The sequence below is a fragment of the Chamaea fasciata genome, unplaced genomic scaffold (genome assembly GCF_029207755.1).
Source record: "Chamaea fasciata isolate MVZ Bird 193981 ecotype frontalis unplaced genomic scaffold, bChaFas1.0.hap1 SCAF_22, whole genome shotgun sequence".
In the NCBI taxonomy this organism is placed as follows: domain Eukaryota; kingdom Metazoa; phylum Chordata; class Aves; order Passeriformes; family Sylviidae; genus Chamaea; species Chamaea fasciata.
The window spans coordinates 2,360,604-2,378,512 of NW_027094107.1; the positions used below are offsets into that span (position 1 = coordinate 2,360,604).

Genomic DNA, 17,909 nt, shown 5'->3' on the forward strand with positions numbered 1-17,909 from the left:
CCACAGTGGGGCAGAGCTCTGGGCTTTCTCCCAGTTAAACACCCAGGAGGTGACTCCAAGGAAAGCTGCAGCAGTGCAGGTCAGGAGAGACACCGGGGCTGAGGCAGGGGACTTTGATCTTGCTCTCATCCTGCTTTAAAGGTTCTCCTCTGCTGCCGTGATTAGTGAATAAAACACACTGCCCCAATTAACACAGAGTAATCTGAGGGTCGAGCCCTGCCTCTGCTTATACTTTGGTCTATCTATACTTTGCTTTAACTTGGTCTGTGAAAAACAACTCACAACGATTCTAACTTCAAACTTCCTCTGCAGCCAGCCCAAAACTGCGCCCGATGGCTTTGTCACAGCACGCTGAGTACCTGTGGCACAATGACGATGGATTGTTGCGAAGAGACTCTCAGAAGAGGGGGCTGTGTGATTACCGATCATTTCTGCACCGCAGTGTCCCCATGCAGCGACAGAAAACATTCAGATAGCATTTATCTCCTCATTCCGAAGTCTGGTTATGTAATTTCCCCCTCTTCTCTTTAACAGTGTGGAGCAGAACTCGCTGCCTTTCTTAGCTTCACCTCCGAAATGAAAGGCTGGCCCTGGATTTGGGGAGCAACGCTGTTGTGCGAAGAGAAATTGCTCCTCACCCTCAGGGTACATGGTCATTACTCGGCAGGAGGTTTATCAGGTGCAGGCTCCACCTTTTAGACAGGATGCAAAACTGATACTCCAACCCCCGCGTCCACTTGAAGCCCAAGAGGATTTTCCCATCAGCTCCACTAATCCCTGCGTTCAAATCCCAGCTCCGGTAATTGCAGGCTGCCTCTGGTTCTGAGGGGGGACGTTAATCACACCTCCAGCTCAGAGGGGGTTTCTTTCAGCTAATCCCTGCAGAAAGGGGCCACAAAGTGCGTTTTGGTCTCCTTCTCTTCTCTCAGAGTCCGCTGAAATTCTGAGCAATTTAATCTCTTCACGTGTGATACCCAGGTATCAGTCATGATGGCTGGAGATAAAGTGGCAGGTTATTTGTGGAGAGTTAAGGGGGAAAATGCCAATCTGCTTTCAGTTTGGAGCTGCAGAGTGTACTTGAAAGGAAAGCACAGATCTGAAAAAGCGGCTCCTGAAAAAGCTGTCCCTGCCCTCTGATGGGAAGCACAAGAGAAAGGGCAGTTTGGAGAAGCTTCAAGAGCCCAATTTGTCCTTTTTGGGCTCTGCCCACATGAATCTCAGTGAAACGAGTCTCTCCCGGGCTGAGTGGTTCACACAGAGCACTTCAGGCTGGTGCTGCAGGGAAGAGCCTGGCAGGGATGGCAGAATTCCCTGGTTGCTGCAAGGATTCCAGGATTCCCTGGGTGCTGCAGGGAAGAGCCTGGCAGGGATTGCAGAATTCCCTGGGTGCCGCAGGGATTGCAGAATTCCCTGGGTGCTGCAGAGAAGAGCCTGGCAGGGATGGCAGAATTCCCTGGTTGCTGCAAGGATTCCAGGATTCCCTGGGTGCTGCAGGGATTCCAGGATTCCCTGGGTGCTGCAGGGAAGAGCCTGGCAGGGATTGCAGAATTCCCTGGGTGCTGCAGGAAAGAGCCTGGCAGGGATTGCCGAATTCCCTGGGTGCTGCAGAGAAGAGCCTGGCAGGGATGGCAGAATTCCCTGGTTGCTGCAAGGATTCCAGGATTCCCTGGGTGCTGCAGGGAAGAGCCTGGCAGGGATTGCCGAATTCCCTGGGTGCTGCAGGGATTGCAGAATTCCCTGGGTGCTGCAGGAATTCCAAAATTCCCTGGGTGCCAAGTGCCAATCCTGCTAGAGCCAAGCAAAGCCTCCCTGTCCGCAGCCTCAGGTTGCACCCATGGCACCCCTGGGCAGGCCTTTCCCTGTTCTGCTCTCATTCCCTGCCTTTCTGCCACCAGAAAAGGGACACTTGCTCCGTGTTTTACACCACGGGACACTTGGGGACACGCCTGCAGCCGCTGGACTTTGAGAAATGGGGGCGGTGCAATTAAATAATGAATGCTGATGAAGGCTGAGGATGAGCAGCACGGTGTGAGGGACGGAATGCCCCAAGCTTGGACACACCATGGACATGAAAAGCCGGTGCTGGGGTGGTTTAATCCTGAAATAGCCTCTTGCTGACAGAAAAAGGCTCTGTTTGTTTTTGGTTGCCTGTTTGGGGAACGGCAGCTCCGTGAGGAAGCGCTCCCTCCTGCACACAAACACCAATATTTACCTTGACAAGATAGTTTATTATCATTCCTAATTTTCTCTTCCTTTGAACGTTTCCGTTCTCTGAAGAGGCAAAAAAACCATTGTGTGGAAAAACAATCTCAAGTGCAGGAATTATGCAGCCTAACACGTTCCTCCTGCTCAGCTGAGCTGCAGGACCTGACCGTGAGCATGTTCTTGGCTCCCTCCTCTCCTAAATCACACATTAATTTATCTCTTATTTCAGGTTTTTTAAGCTCTCATGTCTAATTTAACATTTTTAAGAGGTCAGATGCACGTAAGTGACAAGTTCTCTATTTTTTAGGCATGATTCCTTTCTGAAAAGGTGAAATGAGAAAAACCCAACTGCTGGAAGCAACAATACACAAGTATATAAAAAATGGGACAATTGAGAATATTTTTAGGTGTGAAGAGGGTAAGGAGAGAAGAATTCACCACGGAAAAGAGAGCAAACCTGTCTCAATAACTACTCACTGCCCAAGTGGAAAATACAAAGGGAAAGCAGAGCTAACTTTTGCTGAACTCCTACTCGGCCTCATAATTCAATCTCTGGTGCCAAATTCAATGGATTAAAAGAGGCAGTGGATGTGCAAAGAGACAATGGGGCTCTGTCATGCATTATCCAGCCAGGGAGGCTAATAAATGGCATTCCAATATCAATTTTCCCTCTGTGGCAAGTGAACCTGCTTCAGTGCATGCCACGGTCTTCCCTAAATTCCCCTGAAGAAGAAGCTGTCCCTCAGGTGCTGCCGGCAGAGAAGTGACAGAACAGAAAACACAGATTTAGAAAGTGGATCTGGAGCAGGATGATGGACAGACATAAAAGCCAGGGCAGCTCCTCCAGTTCCTTCCGTCGGCCCCACTGGGACCCTTCCTGTCCCAGCAATGTTCTCCAGGGCTCTGCCCGAGCTGCTTTTCAATCTCAAGGGATAAAACCTCCAGCCCTCCTCTTGGGAAACTGCGCCCCCAGTTCTAAGACCTCTCTAGATCCTCCCAAGGTCCAACAAAACTGAAGTTTGTGCCCTTTGCAGGCCTTTCCAGCTCCCTGCGTGGAGCCGCTGTCCCGGCACTCGGTGCTGTGGCTGTGGGAGGTGCAGTGTCCCAGGGGAAAGTTGGTGTCACACCCAGGGTCACAGCAGATCCTCAGAGCAGCTGGAATGAGGGGTTCAGTGGCTCCTGAGGGAGGTGGGGATCTCTGGGCAGTGCCAAACCCTGGGAAGTGCCACCCATTCCTGCAGACTGGAGCAGTAGGATCATGCAAAAGAGGAGAAATAACCCAGCAGAAGGAATTCTACACAACAAGTCCTTACCTGTCACCACCAGCTGCATGGTGAGGTTCTTGTAGAGGCCGTATTTGGGGTTGCTCAGCACCATGGTGTAGTTCCCGGCATGTTTGGGTCTCACATCTCGTATTCCCAGCCTGTATTTCAGCGGGTCTGGCTCGTAGCAGGTGTGGTTGTCCTTGATGAGTTTGCCATCCTTGTACCTGTTTGGGGAGTTCCATCAAGGTTTGTCGTGTCCCTGTCAACCCTCAGAAACCCTGTCACCCAATTAGGGGGACAAAGGGTCATCCCAGCAAGGGAAATGCAGGTCTGGAATCACTGCTTGGGTTGGATATTTATTCCTGTTATCCTTCCACACCAGAACTGATTCACATCTCCAGTGCTGTGGGATGGATTCACTCCACACAGGAAAGAGGTATTTTATTTTATTTTATTTTATTTTATTTTATTTTATTTTATTTTATTTTATTTTATTTTATTTTATTTTATTTTATTTTATTTTATTTTATTTTATCTGAATGAACAGTGCCTCTCACATGCTCAACTCTGATCTAAACGCCCCCAAAGGAAGCTGGATGGGCAGCACCAAGTGTGGGAAATCGTGGAACAGCAAAATGTGTGCCCCCAGTTTTAAAGGGAGAGATTAATTCAGCCGAATTGTCTCTCAGGATGTCTCTGTGAGCCTTTCGAGCCTTTACTGCTCCTGAAAAAGTTAAACTCTTTTTAACCTGGAGAAGGTTGGTCCATAGGGAGGTCAGTGAGGAATTCCCAGCCTGGAATATTCCCTCAGGGCAAGAGAGCAGCGTCTGCAGGAGAGGCTCCTCTCCACTGCTCACCGCACAGGCAGGTTAATGGTTAGGAAACAGGCCAGGCTTTGCCACACACGGAGCTTTAGGCTTGGTGGAAGGATGCTGGGGCATCTCCCACTGCCTGAGGATGCTGGAAACTTCCTCTGCAGTCATAAAAACAACCATCCTGAGAGACCTCCAACGTCAACAGCTGGGGCTGCAAGGGAAGGCAGCTCTGGTGGTCCCAGGCAGCCACCAAAGAGCTCCACGCTGAGCCCAAGAACAAAGGCTTGGCAGGGAGAAGGGGTCGGTCCCCACTTCAGCTCCCAAAACATCCCCATCCCTAACTAACAGCAGCAATTCAAACCACCTCCTGGCACTGATTCCACTAAAATTAGAGGATTTCATGTTATTACACTGCTAATCAAATGCAGCCAGGCCAGCCCCGAGCAAGCTTTTTGCTGCCTGACAGGCTCTCAGCTGGCCAAGGACAGGTGCCCCAGGGAAATGCCACCTTCTCTGCCACGACAGGCACCCCCTGCCAGCTGTCCCATGGGATTTAATGCAGCTGAAGATGTAAAAGGCATTGGATGGGGTCGTTAAAGATGGAGCAGGAGAGAGGACAAGAAGGAGAGGGTAAAGAGAGACTCGAATGTCTCCTGGAGCTGCTGTTGTGTTACCCCTCCTGTTCAGCAGATCCACTGCACTCCTGGTGGAGCCTTTAGTTTGCCCAGGAGGACTCACTGCAAGGATCTGCTGGCACAGGATTGGAGGGCATTATTTAAAACTCCTGGAGAGAAACGATTTCTTCCGTTAAAAACGCATCCTTTCCCCGTTATGCCCTGTCCCCTTGCACACTGCCCGCCCCTGCTGGGGGTAAGCAGGCAACCCTGCCCCGAGAGCTTTCTCCTTGGATCTCCCAAATCATTCTGCGTCCAGGGAAAGTGAAACACACTTTTTTTATTGTTCTGCAGGGACCTTTCTTGGCCTGGCTAGGAGAGGAAAACAGCCTGGGAATGAGGGGTGGCTGGCCCAGGAGCCCAGAGCAGAGCCACAGCTCCTCAGCTGAGCTCAGCCCACAGCTCTGAGCATTCCCAGCTCCCACCCCTGGGCTGTGTGCTGAGGGATGGTGGTGATCTGCTCCAGACAGGGTTCCCAAAGGAGCTCAGGCATTGCTGCTGCTGCTGCTGGGGGCACTCACCAGGTGACAGAGGGCCGAGGAAAGGCGTCCACCTTGGCAGCCAGCTTCAGCGACTTGTGTCCTGAGGTGATCTCGTAGTAAGGCCCTTTCTTGTGGGACACGGTGATGTAGGGTTTTTCTGGGAAGAGAAATGAGCAGGGAGACTTGGGCTGGCAGCCCTGCCACAGGACAGAGCTCACACCTGTGACGGCTCCGTTCCCACACGGGATTTTTTCCAAGACAGACCTGCACAGAACCGAACGGAGCTGTTCCCTCAGCTCCCCTGAGCAGCCCAGCCTCAGCCATGAAGGGCTGTTCCCACATGAAGGAATTCACATGGAGAGCAGAGGATGGGCACCAGCACTGCCCCATGACCAGTGTGGGAAATGCCTGGGGCAGCTCTTATCCATGTGGAGCCCGCAGGGTGGATTTTCCAGGCCCTCAGCAACCACATGTGGTGCCAGCTTTTTCAAAGAGTTCAGCTCCCTCAGACATCACAGAATCCCAGAAGGGTTTGGGTTGGGAGTGACCTCAAAGCCCATCCAGTGTCTCCCCGTGCCGTGGGTGGGACACCTCCCACTGTCCCAGGCTGCTCCAAGCCCCATCCAGCCTGGCCTTGGAACTTCCAGGGATCCAGGGGCAGCCCCAGCTGCTCTGGGCACCCTGTGCCAGGGCCTGCCCGCCCTCCCAGGGAACAATTCCTGCCCAGGATCCCACTAAATGGACCTCTTGAATTCATTTGAAGACATGGGAGCTGACTGGCTTTGACTAATTAGAGGTTATAGATGATTAATGGTTGACTTTCTCCCTGATGCCATTTCAATCAACAGATTTTACAGCCTGCCATTATCCTCTGAGCTGAGCCCTCCCGGATCCATCCTGGCTTGGCCGCAGCACACTCACCATACACAGTGACAGTGACATTGGCCTCCAGCCTGGTGGCATTGAATGTCCTGCAGATGTACAGGCCCCCGTCCTCCACGGTGACATTTTCAATTATCAGGCTGCTGCCGACTTTGTACACGACGTCACTCTGGTCCATCGTTCTCCTGGGGTGAGGGTGCTGGGAGTCACAAAAAGGAGGGTCAAAACACAGCAGAAAGTGGATTATTGTGTTCACCCTTGCAAAGGCTGCCAGTAAAGGAAAGCAGTGATCTCTATCAAACCCATCACATCTCCCCGTCGCTGAAATAAATAATATAAAAGGCAGATCAGCAGGAAGAGCTCTTGTGTGAAGTTTCATTTTCAAGTCTAATAAGAGGGAGAAGCAGAGTGGAAATGTACTGAATTCTGGGCAGGTAAACAGGGGATGCATCCCGGCCCTTCTCCAGGACCCAACCCCAAGGATCTCAGGGTAAAACTGCTGCAGGGTCAGAGCTGTGCTCCGAGGGTTTGGCTTTGAGGGTTTTTAAATTTATTTTGGTCACAGTCAGTATTTTTTCTGTATTAAAAACCTCCTGCTTTCTAAAAGGAATATATTATGACAGAAATATAATATATTATGACAGCCAAGTGCCAATGCAAATTCCTGGGGAATTTTAGGAAGCATTATTGCTTTCGATAGGATTTTTGATCCCAGAGATTTGGCCAAGAAGTTTTACATTTATAATGTTAGAAATATAAGGAGAGTTCATAGGAAAAGAAATCTTCTCCACCATATGGGGTTCAAGAAACCAATTTCAGTATCTCTGTAGTGCTTGGACCTCTATAAATCCTGTGTTAAATTTTCAGTAGTTTCCTCACCAAAACAAACTCAGACAATTTTTTTTTTAAAGGAAACAAATCAAAATTAATCAGTTTTTAAGAATCAGATTTTACACCTTCCCAGAAGTTTTAGATGCTTCTTTACAATGCGCATTTTGCTGAACTGAACAGAAAAAAACCCTCCAATTATTTTAATTCTCAGCACCAAACAAACCCAAGAGTGGAATCTCAGACAAATGAACTGATTTGGGAAATGATCCCCTTCTGTTTTTTTGGTGTTTTTTTTTTTTTTTTTTTTAGGAGAAATGAGAGGGTTTGGTACCTCAAATATTCAATCTCTTACTTATTTTGCTTCAAATTTGGCACATTTGTATTGTATCCACAAAGAGCTCAAGACTCAGAATTCACATTGCATTCTTTGGGGATGATTTCCAGAGGTTCAGCTGTGTTTTTCCTTTGTTTTTTCCTGCTTCATCAACACCAAAATGGATGGGGGGATTGACAGCTTACAACCTGCATTTGAGACTTGTCATGTGAGACAGCCAGGACAGAAGGAATGAAGGAGTTTTTCCTCCCAAAAAGAAGGAAACACTCCTGGCTTTTCTTGCCAGGGTTTATTCAGTGACGTTTGCAGTTTAATCTGCAGCCTCAGGAAGGGCAGAGAAGTTTTAGGTTCATCCAAACACAAAGTTCAATCAATGACATGCTTATGAATGGTTGGGTAATTTCAGAATGAGTAATAATTAGGTTTTCTCAGCCCAGTGGGTTTTGGGGAGAGGGGGGATACAGGATTTCCATGCACTCACTGTGCCACGGGGACACGTCCAGACGAACTCGATGCGCCCGTTGATGAAGGTCTCTGCTTTGCACTCCAGCTTGAGCGTTTCTCCAACCAGCAGCTTTTTGGCACTTGCCTTCAGAGCCAGGTTCTGTATTCTGCCCTCTGCAATGGAAGAGGCAAAGCTGTGACCAGCAGCTCTCCCTGCATCACTCTGGGATCCACCCTGATCCCATGGACACAGTCAGGAATGGCTGCTCTTCCCTGGGCCATGGCTCCAGCCCCCTCAGCAGCTCCACAGAGAAGTCTCCAAAGGTGGAAACTCCTCCTTTTAAGGGCCTCAAAACGAGAGGATCCACTTTTCTTGGACATGAGACATGTTTCTCTGGTCTTGTCCTGCCCAGCTCCCTTTCCTTCCCGAATGGGATCCCCAAATTCCCGAATGGGATCCCCAAATTCCCGAATGGGATCCCCAAATCCCTGAATGGGATCCCCAAATTCCCGAATGGGATCCCCAAATCCCTGAATGGGATCTCCCAATCCCTGAATGGGATCTCCAAATCCCTGAATGGGATCCCCAAATCCCTGAATGGGATCCCCAAATTCCCGAATGGGATCCCCAAATCCCTGAATGGGATCCCCAAATTCCCGAATGGGATCCCCAAATCCCTGAATGGGATCTCCCAATCCCTGAATGGGATCTCCAAATCCTTAAATGAGATCCCCAAATCCCTGAAGGGGATCTCCAATTCCCTGAATGGGATCCCCAAGTCTTGCTCTTACACATTTATCAAGGCCTTAAATACATCAGCTCTGAACTTCCATCAGTTTCTGGTGCCCAGTACCCGAACCACACCTGACCAGTGACAGTGACACGTGACAGAAAGGGCTTTCCTGGGTCCTTTTGAGCTGCAGAGGGAGGCCTAAGAGATTCTGCATTCATGATTTTAATAAAAAATTACTCCAACAAGGGAAAAAAAACGGAGAAAGAGAGATATTTACAGGACTTTTACTTGGCTTCCACACAAATTTACAAGGCTGTTGTTCAAAGCTGAGTGCTGATTGTATAGAAGGGTGCCATGAGCTAATGGGAATGAAGTCCAAGTAAATAGAAGATATATGAGGAGATAAAAAACATACTTGGAAAACAAAAGAAAAATAAATTCTAATTGGTTGCATATAAATGCCCAGCACTCAAAAATTTAATGTTTGGTTGCTTCAAATTCAGATTTTAATTATGAGCTGAAGCTCAGCTGTAAATCCAAGGGAAATGGTGTAGTAAATCACCAAGAGAAAATCTATAAAAAGCAAAGATGTGAATTAGCAGTGTAGTGAGATTTTTATACGATGATCACACGTGGTTAATGACCAGAAGCAAAAAGAGAGCTGCAGTTTGGTTTGTCCTGAACCAGCAGTTGTTTTAATGTAAATACAGCTCAATCCAAGCAAACAAAGCAAACACTCCTGTTTCGCACCACCTCAGCACTTGGTCGGTTTTCAAAACCAGGAGTGGCTCCAATCCAAGTTCTATTGAATAGGGGAGGAAAAAAAAAAGGAAGAAGGACTTTACTTTGAGCATTCCAGCTTGGACTTGCTGGAGATGCATCCCAGGGAGATGTATCAGGTAAAAGTGAGGCTGACCAAGGAATAACCCAGGAGCTCCCAGTGCTCCCCGGCACTCACCCAGTCTCTGGGCCATGTAGTAGGAGTTGAAGATGCTGCCGTTGACGTGGGCCGAGCACGTGAGGATCCCGGAGGGCACGAAGGCGTGGGAGGGGATGACAAAGCCTCTCTTGGGGTCCCACAGCATCCTCCTGAAGTTGATCTCTGCAGAAGAAGGGTACTGCAAGGGAACAGACAAGGAGTGAGAATCCCGTTCCCCTCAGAGCCTCAGGGGCGGGGCAGGGCTCTGACCTGCCCCAGGGATTTGGGGGCAATGCCCACGCAGATGTGCAGCAGCCTGAGCAAACAGAAAAGCCCTCCCTAAGGCAGGAGTGCCTCTGAAACTCAGCACTTGGGCATCCGATCCAGGAGTCCCAGTCCTCTCAGATCCCATTTCCCTCATCCCTTCTCTGGAAATTGTCATGCTCATCTTACACAAATCCTGTGGGGTGGTCTTTTTGGAGGTGTTTCCTCCAAGTGCCACATGGAGCTACCACGTATTTGCCTCATTTTAATTTAAAAACATGCATGAAATTAGACTCTCCCCAAATCAGAATTACTCACTAACTCACCCGACCGTGGTGATCTATGAGCTCTGGTCTGTGGGCACTTCCCAGATTCTATCCCACAGAAAGTGGGGAGACACTCTCAGAGCACCCCATGGACTTCCATGGAAGCAGCCTGGGTGACTTAGGAGTGTAAACCACAAAAATAAAGGGACTAAGGCACTCTTTGTCCTAAATTCATAAATACCTGTAATGTTCTGAGATTCTTGAAAAAACACTCTCAGTTCTGCTTATGAGGAAGAAGGGAGAATAGAAAAGGCAAATGTGGAAAATAAACTAGAGCAAAAAATCATTTAATGAGCACGAACCCTCCTCTGTCTACCCTTGGACAACACCAGTGTCAAGCAGCTTGGCTTTTGTTGGGGGGAATAATCAGTTTATTGTTATTATTAACACACAGGGAAATCCTTTACTTGCTAGAGGGAATGTAATTTACTTTCCAAAAATTTTGAAAATCCTGGATTATAATATACCAAAGAACTATGTTAAATTAAAAGAGCTCCCTGAAATGCCCCATTTCAGGTGTTTGCTGGGGGAGAATGGAAGCACAGGCAGCTCTGGCTTTCCCAGCAGGACACAGGGAGGCTCTTTAGGACTGAGGATGCTCTTTGGGAGTGTTGAGATCACTTCTGCCCAAAAAACGAAAGGTTTGGGCAAACCTCAGTGTGCCTGCAGTTACCTCATGATAATTAACTTTATTTGCTTCTCCCTCCTCCTCCTATGCTGGCTGCTCAAAGGTGAGGAGGGAAGGGGAGGTTTTCCTTTTCAGAGAGACCCTGCTTTAGCTTTGGGAGCTAATCAAGAGGCTGAAAGCAGGAATTTCACCCCTGATGGAACAGTTTTGCTCCCATTCCTGTTGAGTGCAGCTCCCGTTTGTCTCCCAGCAGTCAGGACTGTGGTTTGGCAGGGCAGCTTAAATTGGATTCAGTTTAAACCATCCTCCTGTTCCACACAGCTTGCAGCCTGGAGCTGTGGACACACAAGTGACCAGGCTGGCCTTGGTTTGGGTCAACTGTCACAATTCCAGCACGGACCAAACCCAAAGGAATTCTGGCTGAGGAGCTGGTGATGCTGCAGGGGGAAGTGGGGACAGCCAGACAGTCGCTGTCTTTTGGAGCAGCATCTCTTCTGACAGCAGTAGGAAACATGGATTTCTTGTAAATGCTTTTGAAATGATCAAGCTGTGGCGTCTCTGTTTAGAACCGTGAGGAAAAATAGGAAAAATTACAGAAGGAGATCTGAAACCTGAGGCTTAATCATGCCTTAGCACTCATGAAGGTCAAAGCTGGAAGTGGCAAATGCACACTGAACCACATCAGTGACTAAACAGATCTGACATGACTGAAAAAGCTCTTTTTGCCCCGAATTAAAATCACGTTAAGCAAAATTAAAAGCCCGAGTTGTGTGTCTTAGCAGGAGTTTATTAATAACAAAGATGATTTATTGAGATGGCTGGGATCTGCTTAGTGAAAGCAAGAGGCACCTTTCTCTGAGCACGTTTAAAGAGAGTGCAGTGATTTTAAAGTATAATGGTAACATAAGGAACTTAATTCACGGTGGCAAAGAGTCCATTTTCCACAAGAATAATAAAACGTGGTAAAGCCGAACTTCAGGGTTTGGCAGCTCTGCTCCCCGATGCGTGGGGGAAGGGGGAAGAAAAAATAACCCTGCTCAGGAGGTCCTTTTCAACACCACACACAGATTAAACGTCTCCATAAAATATTCACAAATACCTATTTAAACAATCAAACAAAAAAAACTCGCGTCAACTCTGCTCGAAGGAAATCACAGTGGCTTTCCTCCCTTTGAAGTGTTGTCCTCCCTCTCCAGTTGTCTCCTGGAGATTAAATTTGGAAGGAGAGGATGTTCTAAGTTTGTCTGATGGCCTCTGTCACCCCTCCTCCCTCTCCTGCCCCGCTTCCTCCCGGCCGGGAGCCGCCGTCTGGGGCTGGGGTGATGTTGTAGGGTTTTATCATTTCTACTTTCCAAATCCTGAATTGCTTTAGTGTTTAACTCCAAACCCCATACGGAGTGTTAGTAAACTGTCTTCACCCTTTGGTCAGACAGACACTCCACTGCCTCAGGCCCCAAAAGGTGTCGACAAAAGTGAATTGGGAGAGAGCAACCCCGGGAATGTGACTTCATTGCCTGAAGCTGTAATTGGAGGATTAATTAACCCCTGATCATGGATCAAGCTTATAATTGTCTGAAAAACTCATGACCATCATCCATCCTGGGTATAGCCTCGGAGGCGTTTGACTGCCCAAGGCGAACCTGTTGAAGGCCTTTAATAAATGCCCACTTTTATTCCCTTAATCTTGTCTAGCCTCTGCTCTAGGCAGTGCCTCTGAACCTCCTGAGAACAGCTGCCCATTTTTGCTTCATTTCACCAGTTCAAACCAAGTTGGGAATCTCGGGAGTAGATGGCTCCAGCATCCATCCCTTTGGCAGCAGTGACACCCGAATGTCAAGGTTACAGCACGCTCTGTGCAGGCCAAGGCTCTTTGGGATAATAAAAACGGAAGTTTCAGGTCTGGGCCCTGATCAGTCACTCAGTGGGATTCCCAGCCAGGGCCATGCCAGGGGTGCCATCCACAGCTGGATCCCAGAGCTTCCTGAGGAGAGCTGTGCCCAGCCTCTGCCTGGCTGCCCTGAGCCCCAGCTGCTCAGCCTCGGGGAGGGGGAATTCTTCTGGGGACAACCTTTTGTGGGAGAGATCTCAGTGGAGATTCCATTCCAGCAGCCAGGCTGCAGTTTGTGTTTGGAGAAATGACTGGGAATTTAGCGGGGAGGCAGGAAGTGCAGGGCTGCCCATCAGTGAGGGAATAAACGTGGAGAGGGGAATTCCAAGGCCACCCTGATGGTCCCAGGGTCTTCAGCACTGCTCCAGCCATGAATCTGGTGAAGCAGACTCAAATCAGACGGGGATGTTTCATTTTTATAGCCAAGGAGAGAAGGTGGTAACACTTATCCAGCCCAAGATGATAACTGGAGAGGAGCCTCTTTCCCCAGTTTAATCCCTGCTGATGAGATTTAAAAATAGAGATCTCCAAAGCAGTAAGACTCCTGCTGTCCCTCTGCACCTCTACTGGGAACGTGCCATGAGTCCCAGCAGGAGCTGGAGCCCTGTCCCAGTCCCCTGTGATTCCACGTGCTGCCTCCCAGGAGAAGGGGACATCTAAGGCATGGAACTTCCATGAGGAGCAGAGGTGCTCAGATCCCTCTCTGCCATATCCAGAACAGTCTCACAGCCCCTCCAGAACAGGCTGGAAAAGCGGCACAGGATGAGCTCCTGCTCCCTTTAGGATTTCCTGGGCTGTCAGACTGGCAGGGGAATGGAAAGGCACAGAATTCCTGATGTAAAATGCAGGACTGGAGCCAGGAGACCTCTGTCCTGTTCCTCATTCCATCACAGGCCACTCTGGAAAGCAGCTCTGAAGCCCTTTAAATGAGTGACTCCATCGACTGATCAGGGCCCAGACCTGAAATTTCCATTTTTATTATCCCAAAGAGCCTTGGCCTGCACAGAGCGTGCTGTAACCTTGACATTCGGGTGTCACTGCTGTCAAAGGGATGGATGCTGGAGCCATCTACTCCCGAGATTCCCAACTTGGTTTGAGTTGGTGAAATGAAGCAAAAAGGGGCAGCTGTTCTCAGGAGGTTCAATGTATAAAGAGAGAACGTTTCAGAGAGAGCCAGGTGTTATACAGATCATTTTGAAGGGAAATAGTGCTTTGTCATCTACCCCTGCCAATTCGTGGAAGAACACCAAGCCACGACATAGAATAAATATGTGATAAACTCAGCCTAATCCCCAAAAAATCTTTTTTACCCAGGTCAACAATAAATTGAGAGAACAGGTTCCCGTTTCTGGATTTTCAGTGTCTTTCCTATTTTTTAGTGGAATTTACCCAGATTTATACATCGAAATTTGTGGTTTTCCCCCCCTTTGCTGGCAGCCCAGACCTTGAACTGAGCTTCTCTGGAGCCGTGTCTCACCTGGGTGAGCTTGGGTGTGATGTCTGGGGAGGTGACCCGGCAGGGGATCACCACTGTCTTCTTCTCATCCACGATGTAGATGATGTCGGGGTGTTCCGAGTGCATCTCCACAAATGGGTTCCTGAAGTCTGCAGGGAAAAGAGCATGGATTTGGAAAAACTGCAAGGGCACGGCAGTGTGAGCACCGAACTGCCCAGAAAGTGTCATCCTGCCACTGTCACACAGGGATTAGAGTCAATTCCTTGGGTTTAGCCCCACGTTCATCCAGAAATTGCCCAGAACGGCAGATTTCTGTGCAGGCATGTGAAAAACTTCATGGGTTACCAGCTCAAGATGCTTCTGGGCCTTGGGAGCCCTCCTGTCCTTCATCTGGGGATATCAACATGGATTTCTTGACTGATGACAGCCTCTGCTTAAGGAATGGAAATACCCAAGAGTTGTCACCCGGAATTAACCCTCAGGGAATCAGCTCGGTGCAGAGCTGGAGCTCCTTTGCTCCACAACCCACCCCAGTTTCACTCCCAACCACAGCAAGGCAGGGATGGACACAGAAGAGTGGCCCTGCTGCCTTTTGTGGGGTTTGGAGCTTCATTTGGGCTCTGAGAACTGGGAGTTTTGTCCTTAGCAGACAAGATGATCCATGGGCTTCATCAGGAGGAGAGCAAGTGTTGGTTGGAGCTGTGTGTGTGACAGAAAGGCCACGTGTGAGGTGGTGATGGTGTTTTACAAAAGGCACTCAGGGCACTGTGCAAGGACCAGAGATGTGGCATTCCTGTGTGGACCTGGGATTGATGCCTTAAGTTTCAGTTTTCATGTATTTCAGGTTCTGTGCTGCCCAGGGGTGCAGCTCTGAGCTCACACTCAGTGTCACTCAGCTCTGCACACAGCAGGGACACGAAACAAATCCTTTTCCTGCTGCACACCAAGGACAACTGTCAGGCCCAAAAGCACAAACAAGGGTGGCTGAAGGGGGGAACAAGAAGGATGGGACCTCACAGCCTGGAGCTGGAATTGGACAATTAAACCCCAACACGCAAATGGACCAAAACTTATCAAAGTGTGAGACCTCGTGACTAGCCATGAATTTTGTGCCCATTTTGGGCCCACCTTGGGTGCAGCCCTGGCCAGGCCCTGTCCTGCCCAAGGTGTACCCTAAGGACCTTTCAATAAATCCCTACTTTATTCTCTACCTCTGTCCACTCTCTGTTCCAGCTCAGCCTTCCTGAGGCATCAGGATGAGAGGCTGAGCACAAGCACTGGACCCAAGGCAGATGAAGACCAAAAAATCTGGATGATTTCTCTAATTTCCAGCTCTGTCTTTTTATGCAAGCTTTTCTTCCACGCCACTGGTTTATTCTGGCTGTGCTTTGGTGTAAGGGCATTGCAGGAAACGTTATGGGAGAGAGATTAATTAGAATTAAAACATTAGATCTCTTATCTCCCCACATTTAGGAAGTTTCAGATACACATCTGAACTTTCTGGTCAGGCAGGCCCTGGTTCTAATCAAGCCTTGAGCTGAGAAACCTGATCTTTGAACCACAACTTTGTAGCTTGGTCCAAGCCCCAAAACAAATAGGGAATATTTATACTCAGTTCAGTGTCTCGTGCAGTTTCCCAAAAATGCTAAATTCTCCTGTTGAGTCACATTATGAAAATGTGTTTAGTGTTTATCCCTGCAGCTTAATCCCTCTGCAGTCTTGCTCTCCAGTTGAGCCACACTGGGAGGTATCAAATGTGACAATATTTTTATTTTCATTCTACTTAAAAGAAGACACTGGGTAATTAAAGAAGATCCTTGGGTTATTTGTGATAGGGAAAAGCAGAGAAAGTAGATTTTTGTGTGTTTGCAACGAAGTGCAAAAAGGTGTCGGGGGAAATGTAATCACAATTATTTCTTGTCCTGTGGCGAAAAGGAAAGAACAGGGAATGAGCCACGTGACAGGGGATGGACAAGAGGATGGAAAAGGTATAGGATGGATGGATAAAGATACAGGCCAAGAGGAAGTCTGCTGAGGAAAAAAGGAGCTTCCTGATAAGATTCACAATTCAGGATCAAATGTTGACTGAAAAGATGGAAGCACTGAATTTAAAACTATTTCTACCAGTATTTTTAGAAAAAAAAATTCAGAATAGCACTGTTTGTTTAAGAAGTAACATAAATCAAAAGGAGGCAACTAAACAAATATGAAATAATCCTAAAATGCAGGAAAATATTGAACTGTGCAATGATTGATGCATCTTAGTCAAAGCAGAATAAAATGTCTCAAAAATATTTCCTGTTCAGGAAAAAAAATATAATTATTGAACCCCATTCTCCCCCATCTTTCCCAAACTCCAAGACTCATCTCCACCAAATTTTCAGATTCACAAGAGGCCTAAAATTGATCTACCTTTTCCCAGCTGCAGATAGGACAGGTATGGTGCTACTGATTCACCTAAGGGGGAAGGGAAGCAGGGATTTACAGGGCATGGGACAGAAGCTGTATTTCAGCCCTAACTGATTTTTAATAGCAGCCTGCTCCTGAATTGCCACACGTCCAACCAGGGGCTGCAGATGAACTACCCCAGATGAGATACAATCTGAACTGGAAGCCAAACAAGATAAATATGGCCTTCTGCCATCACTCTTTGAAATCTTGAAGGTGTCTTCAAATCACCGTGCACTTAACAGCAGCAAGAGGGAGTTTCTGGGTGATGAAGATTGGGAAAAGGAAAGGATGGCTCCAGCTGGGGGATTGTTAATCACTCCTGGGTGTTGGGTCTCCTGGGCATCATTTTCACTGTGGTTTTTTGGTGTTGTTTTTTTTTTTTTTTTTTAAGAGAGAAAAAGGTTTTCTATTTTATGGGTGGTGTCCTAGAGCAGATGGCCGTGATTTGTGTTATCTCAGGGATTTTTGTTATCTCAGTGACTTGTGTTATCTCACTGCTTTGTCCAGTTTATACCCGAACCTGGGGAGTTCTCTGCCTATGGAAGGGCTTTTCCCTCCCTGGAAAATTCCCTGAAAGGGCTTTTCTGTTTCCATCTGCAATACCAGAGCTCTTAAAAAGGTGGGGGTACCTGTGGGTGGGATACCTGTGGGTGGATACCTGTGGGAGCCACTGGAGTGGCCCAGTTGGTCAGAGCAGGGTGCTAATAAAGCCAAGGTTGTGGTTTTGATCCCTGTATGGGTTGTTCATTTAAGAGCTGGATTCCATGATCGTGATCCTTGGGGGTCCCTTCCAACAGGGAATACTCTGTGATTTCAGCTCCTGGAGTGAGGGTGCTGCTGTGGCAGCAGCTTGTAGGGCTGCCCTGCGACAGGTTCGACATGAGAGCCCATGCAGGAGGCGAGGGCTGCACTTTGGCCATCAGGGGACAGTGACCCTGCAGTGACAGGGCCAGGCAGCTGCAGGGGAAGGTCAAGCACCTGGCTCTGTCCCTGAGGCCAGGGAGGCTTTGTTTCCCCCCCTAACTGTGGAACTCTGTGCTAAAGGAAAAAAAAAAAATGCCACAGAATCCCAGAATGGTTTGGGTTGGAACCTTAAAGCCCATCCAGTCCCACCCTGGCGTGGGCAGGGACACCTCCCACCATCCCAGCGTGCTCCAAGCTCCATCCAGCCTGGCCTTGGACACTTCCAGGGATGGGACAGCCTCAAGTATCTCAGTCATCAAGCACTAAGGACACAGAGAAGAGCTCAAACCTTGTGTGTCCTGCTTCAAACTCCCTCCTAGGCAGGAGCAAGGCAGTGCCACTGGGAAG

The 17,909-nt window shown here is 48.4% G+C and overlaps 1 protein-coding gene across 2 annotated transcripts in view; it reads right to left on the reverse strand.

The window, feature by feature from the left end:
• The window catches only part of LOC136300182 (vascular endothelial growth factor receptor kdr-like), a 129,746-nt gene that overhangs the window by 65,521 nt on the left and 46,316 nt on the right, over positions 1–17,909 (reverse strand). For both annotated transcript variants that reach the window (XM_066202391.1, XM_066202390.1), the window contains exons 4-9: positions 14,169–14,296; positions 9,625–9,784; positions 7,970–8,106; positions 6,363–6,522; positions 5,481–5,598; positions 3,519–3,694 (exon numbers count right to left, since the gene is read on the reverse strand). In XM_066202391.1, coding sequence (XP_066058488.1) covers positions 3,519–3,694; positions 5,481–5,598; positions 6,363–6,522; positions 7,970–8,106; positions 9,625–9,784; positions 14,169–14,296 — 879 coding nt within the window. The remainder of the gene's footprint in view (positions 1–3,518; positions 3,695–5,480; positions 5,599–6,362; positions 6,523–7,969; positions 8,107–9,624; positions 9,785–14,168; positions 14,297–17,909) is intronic.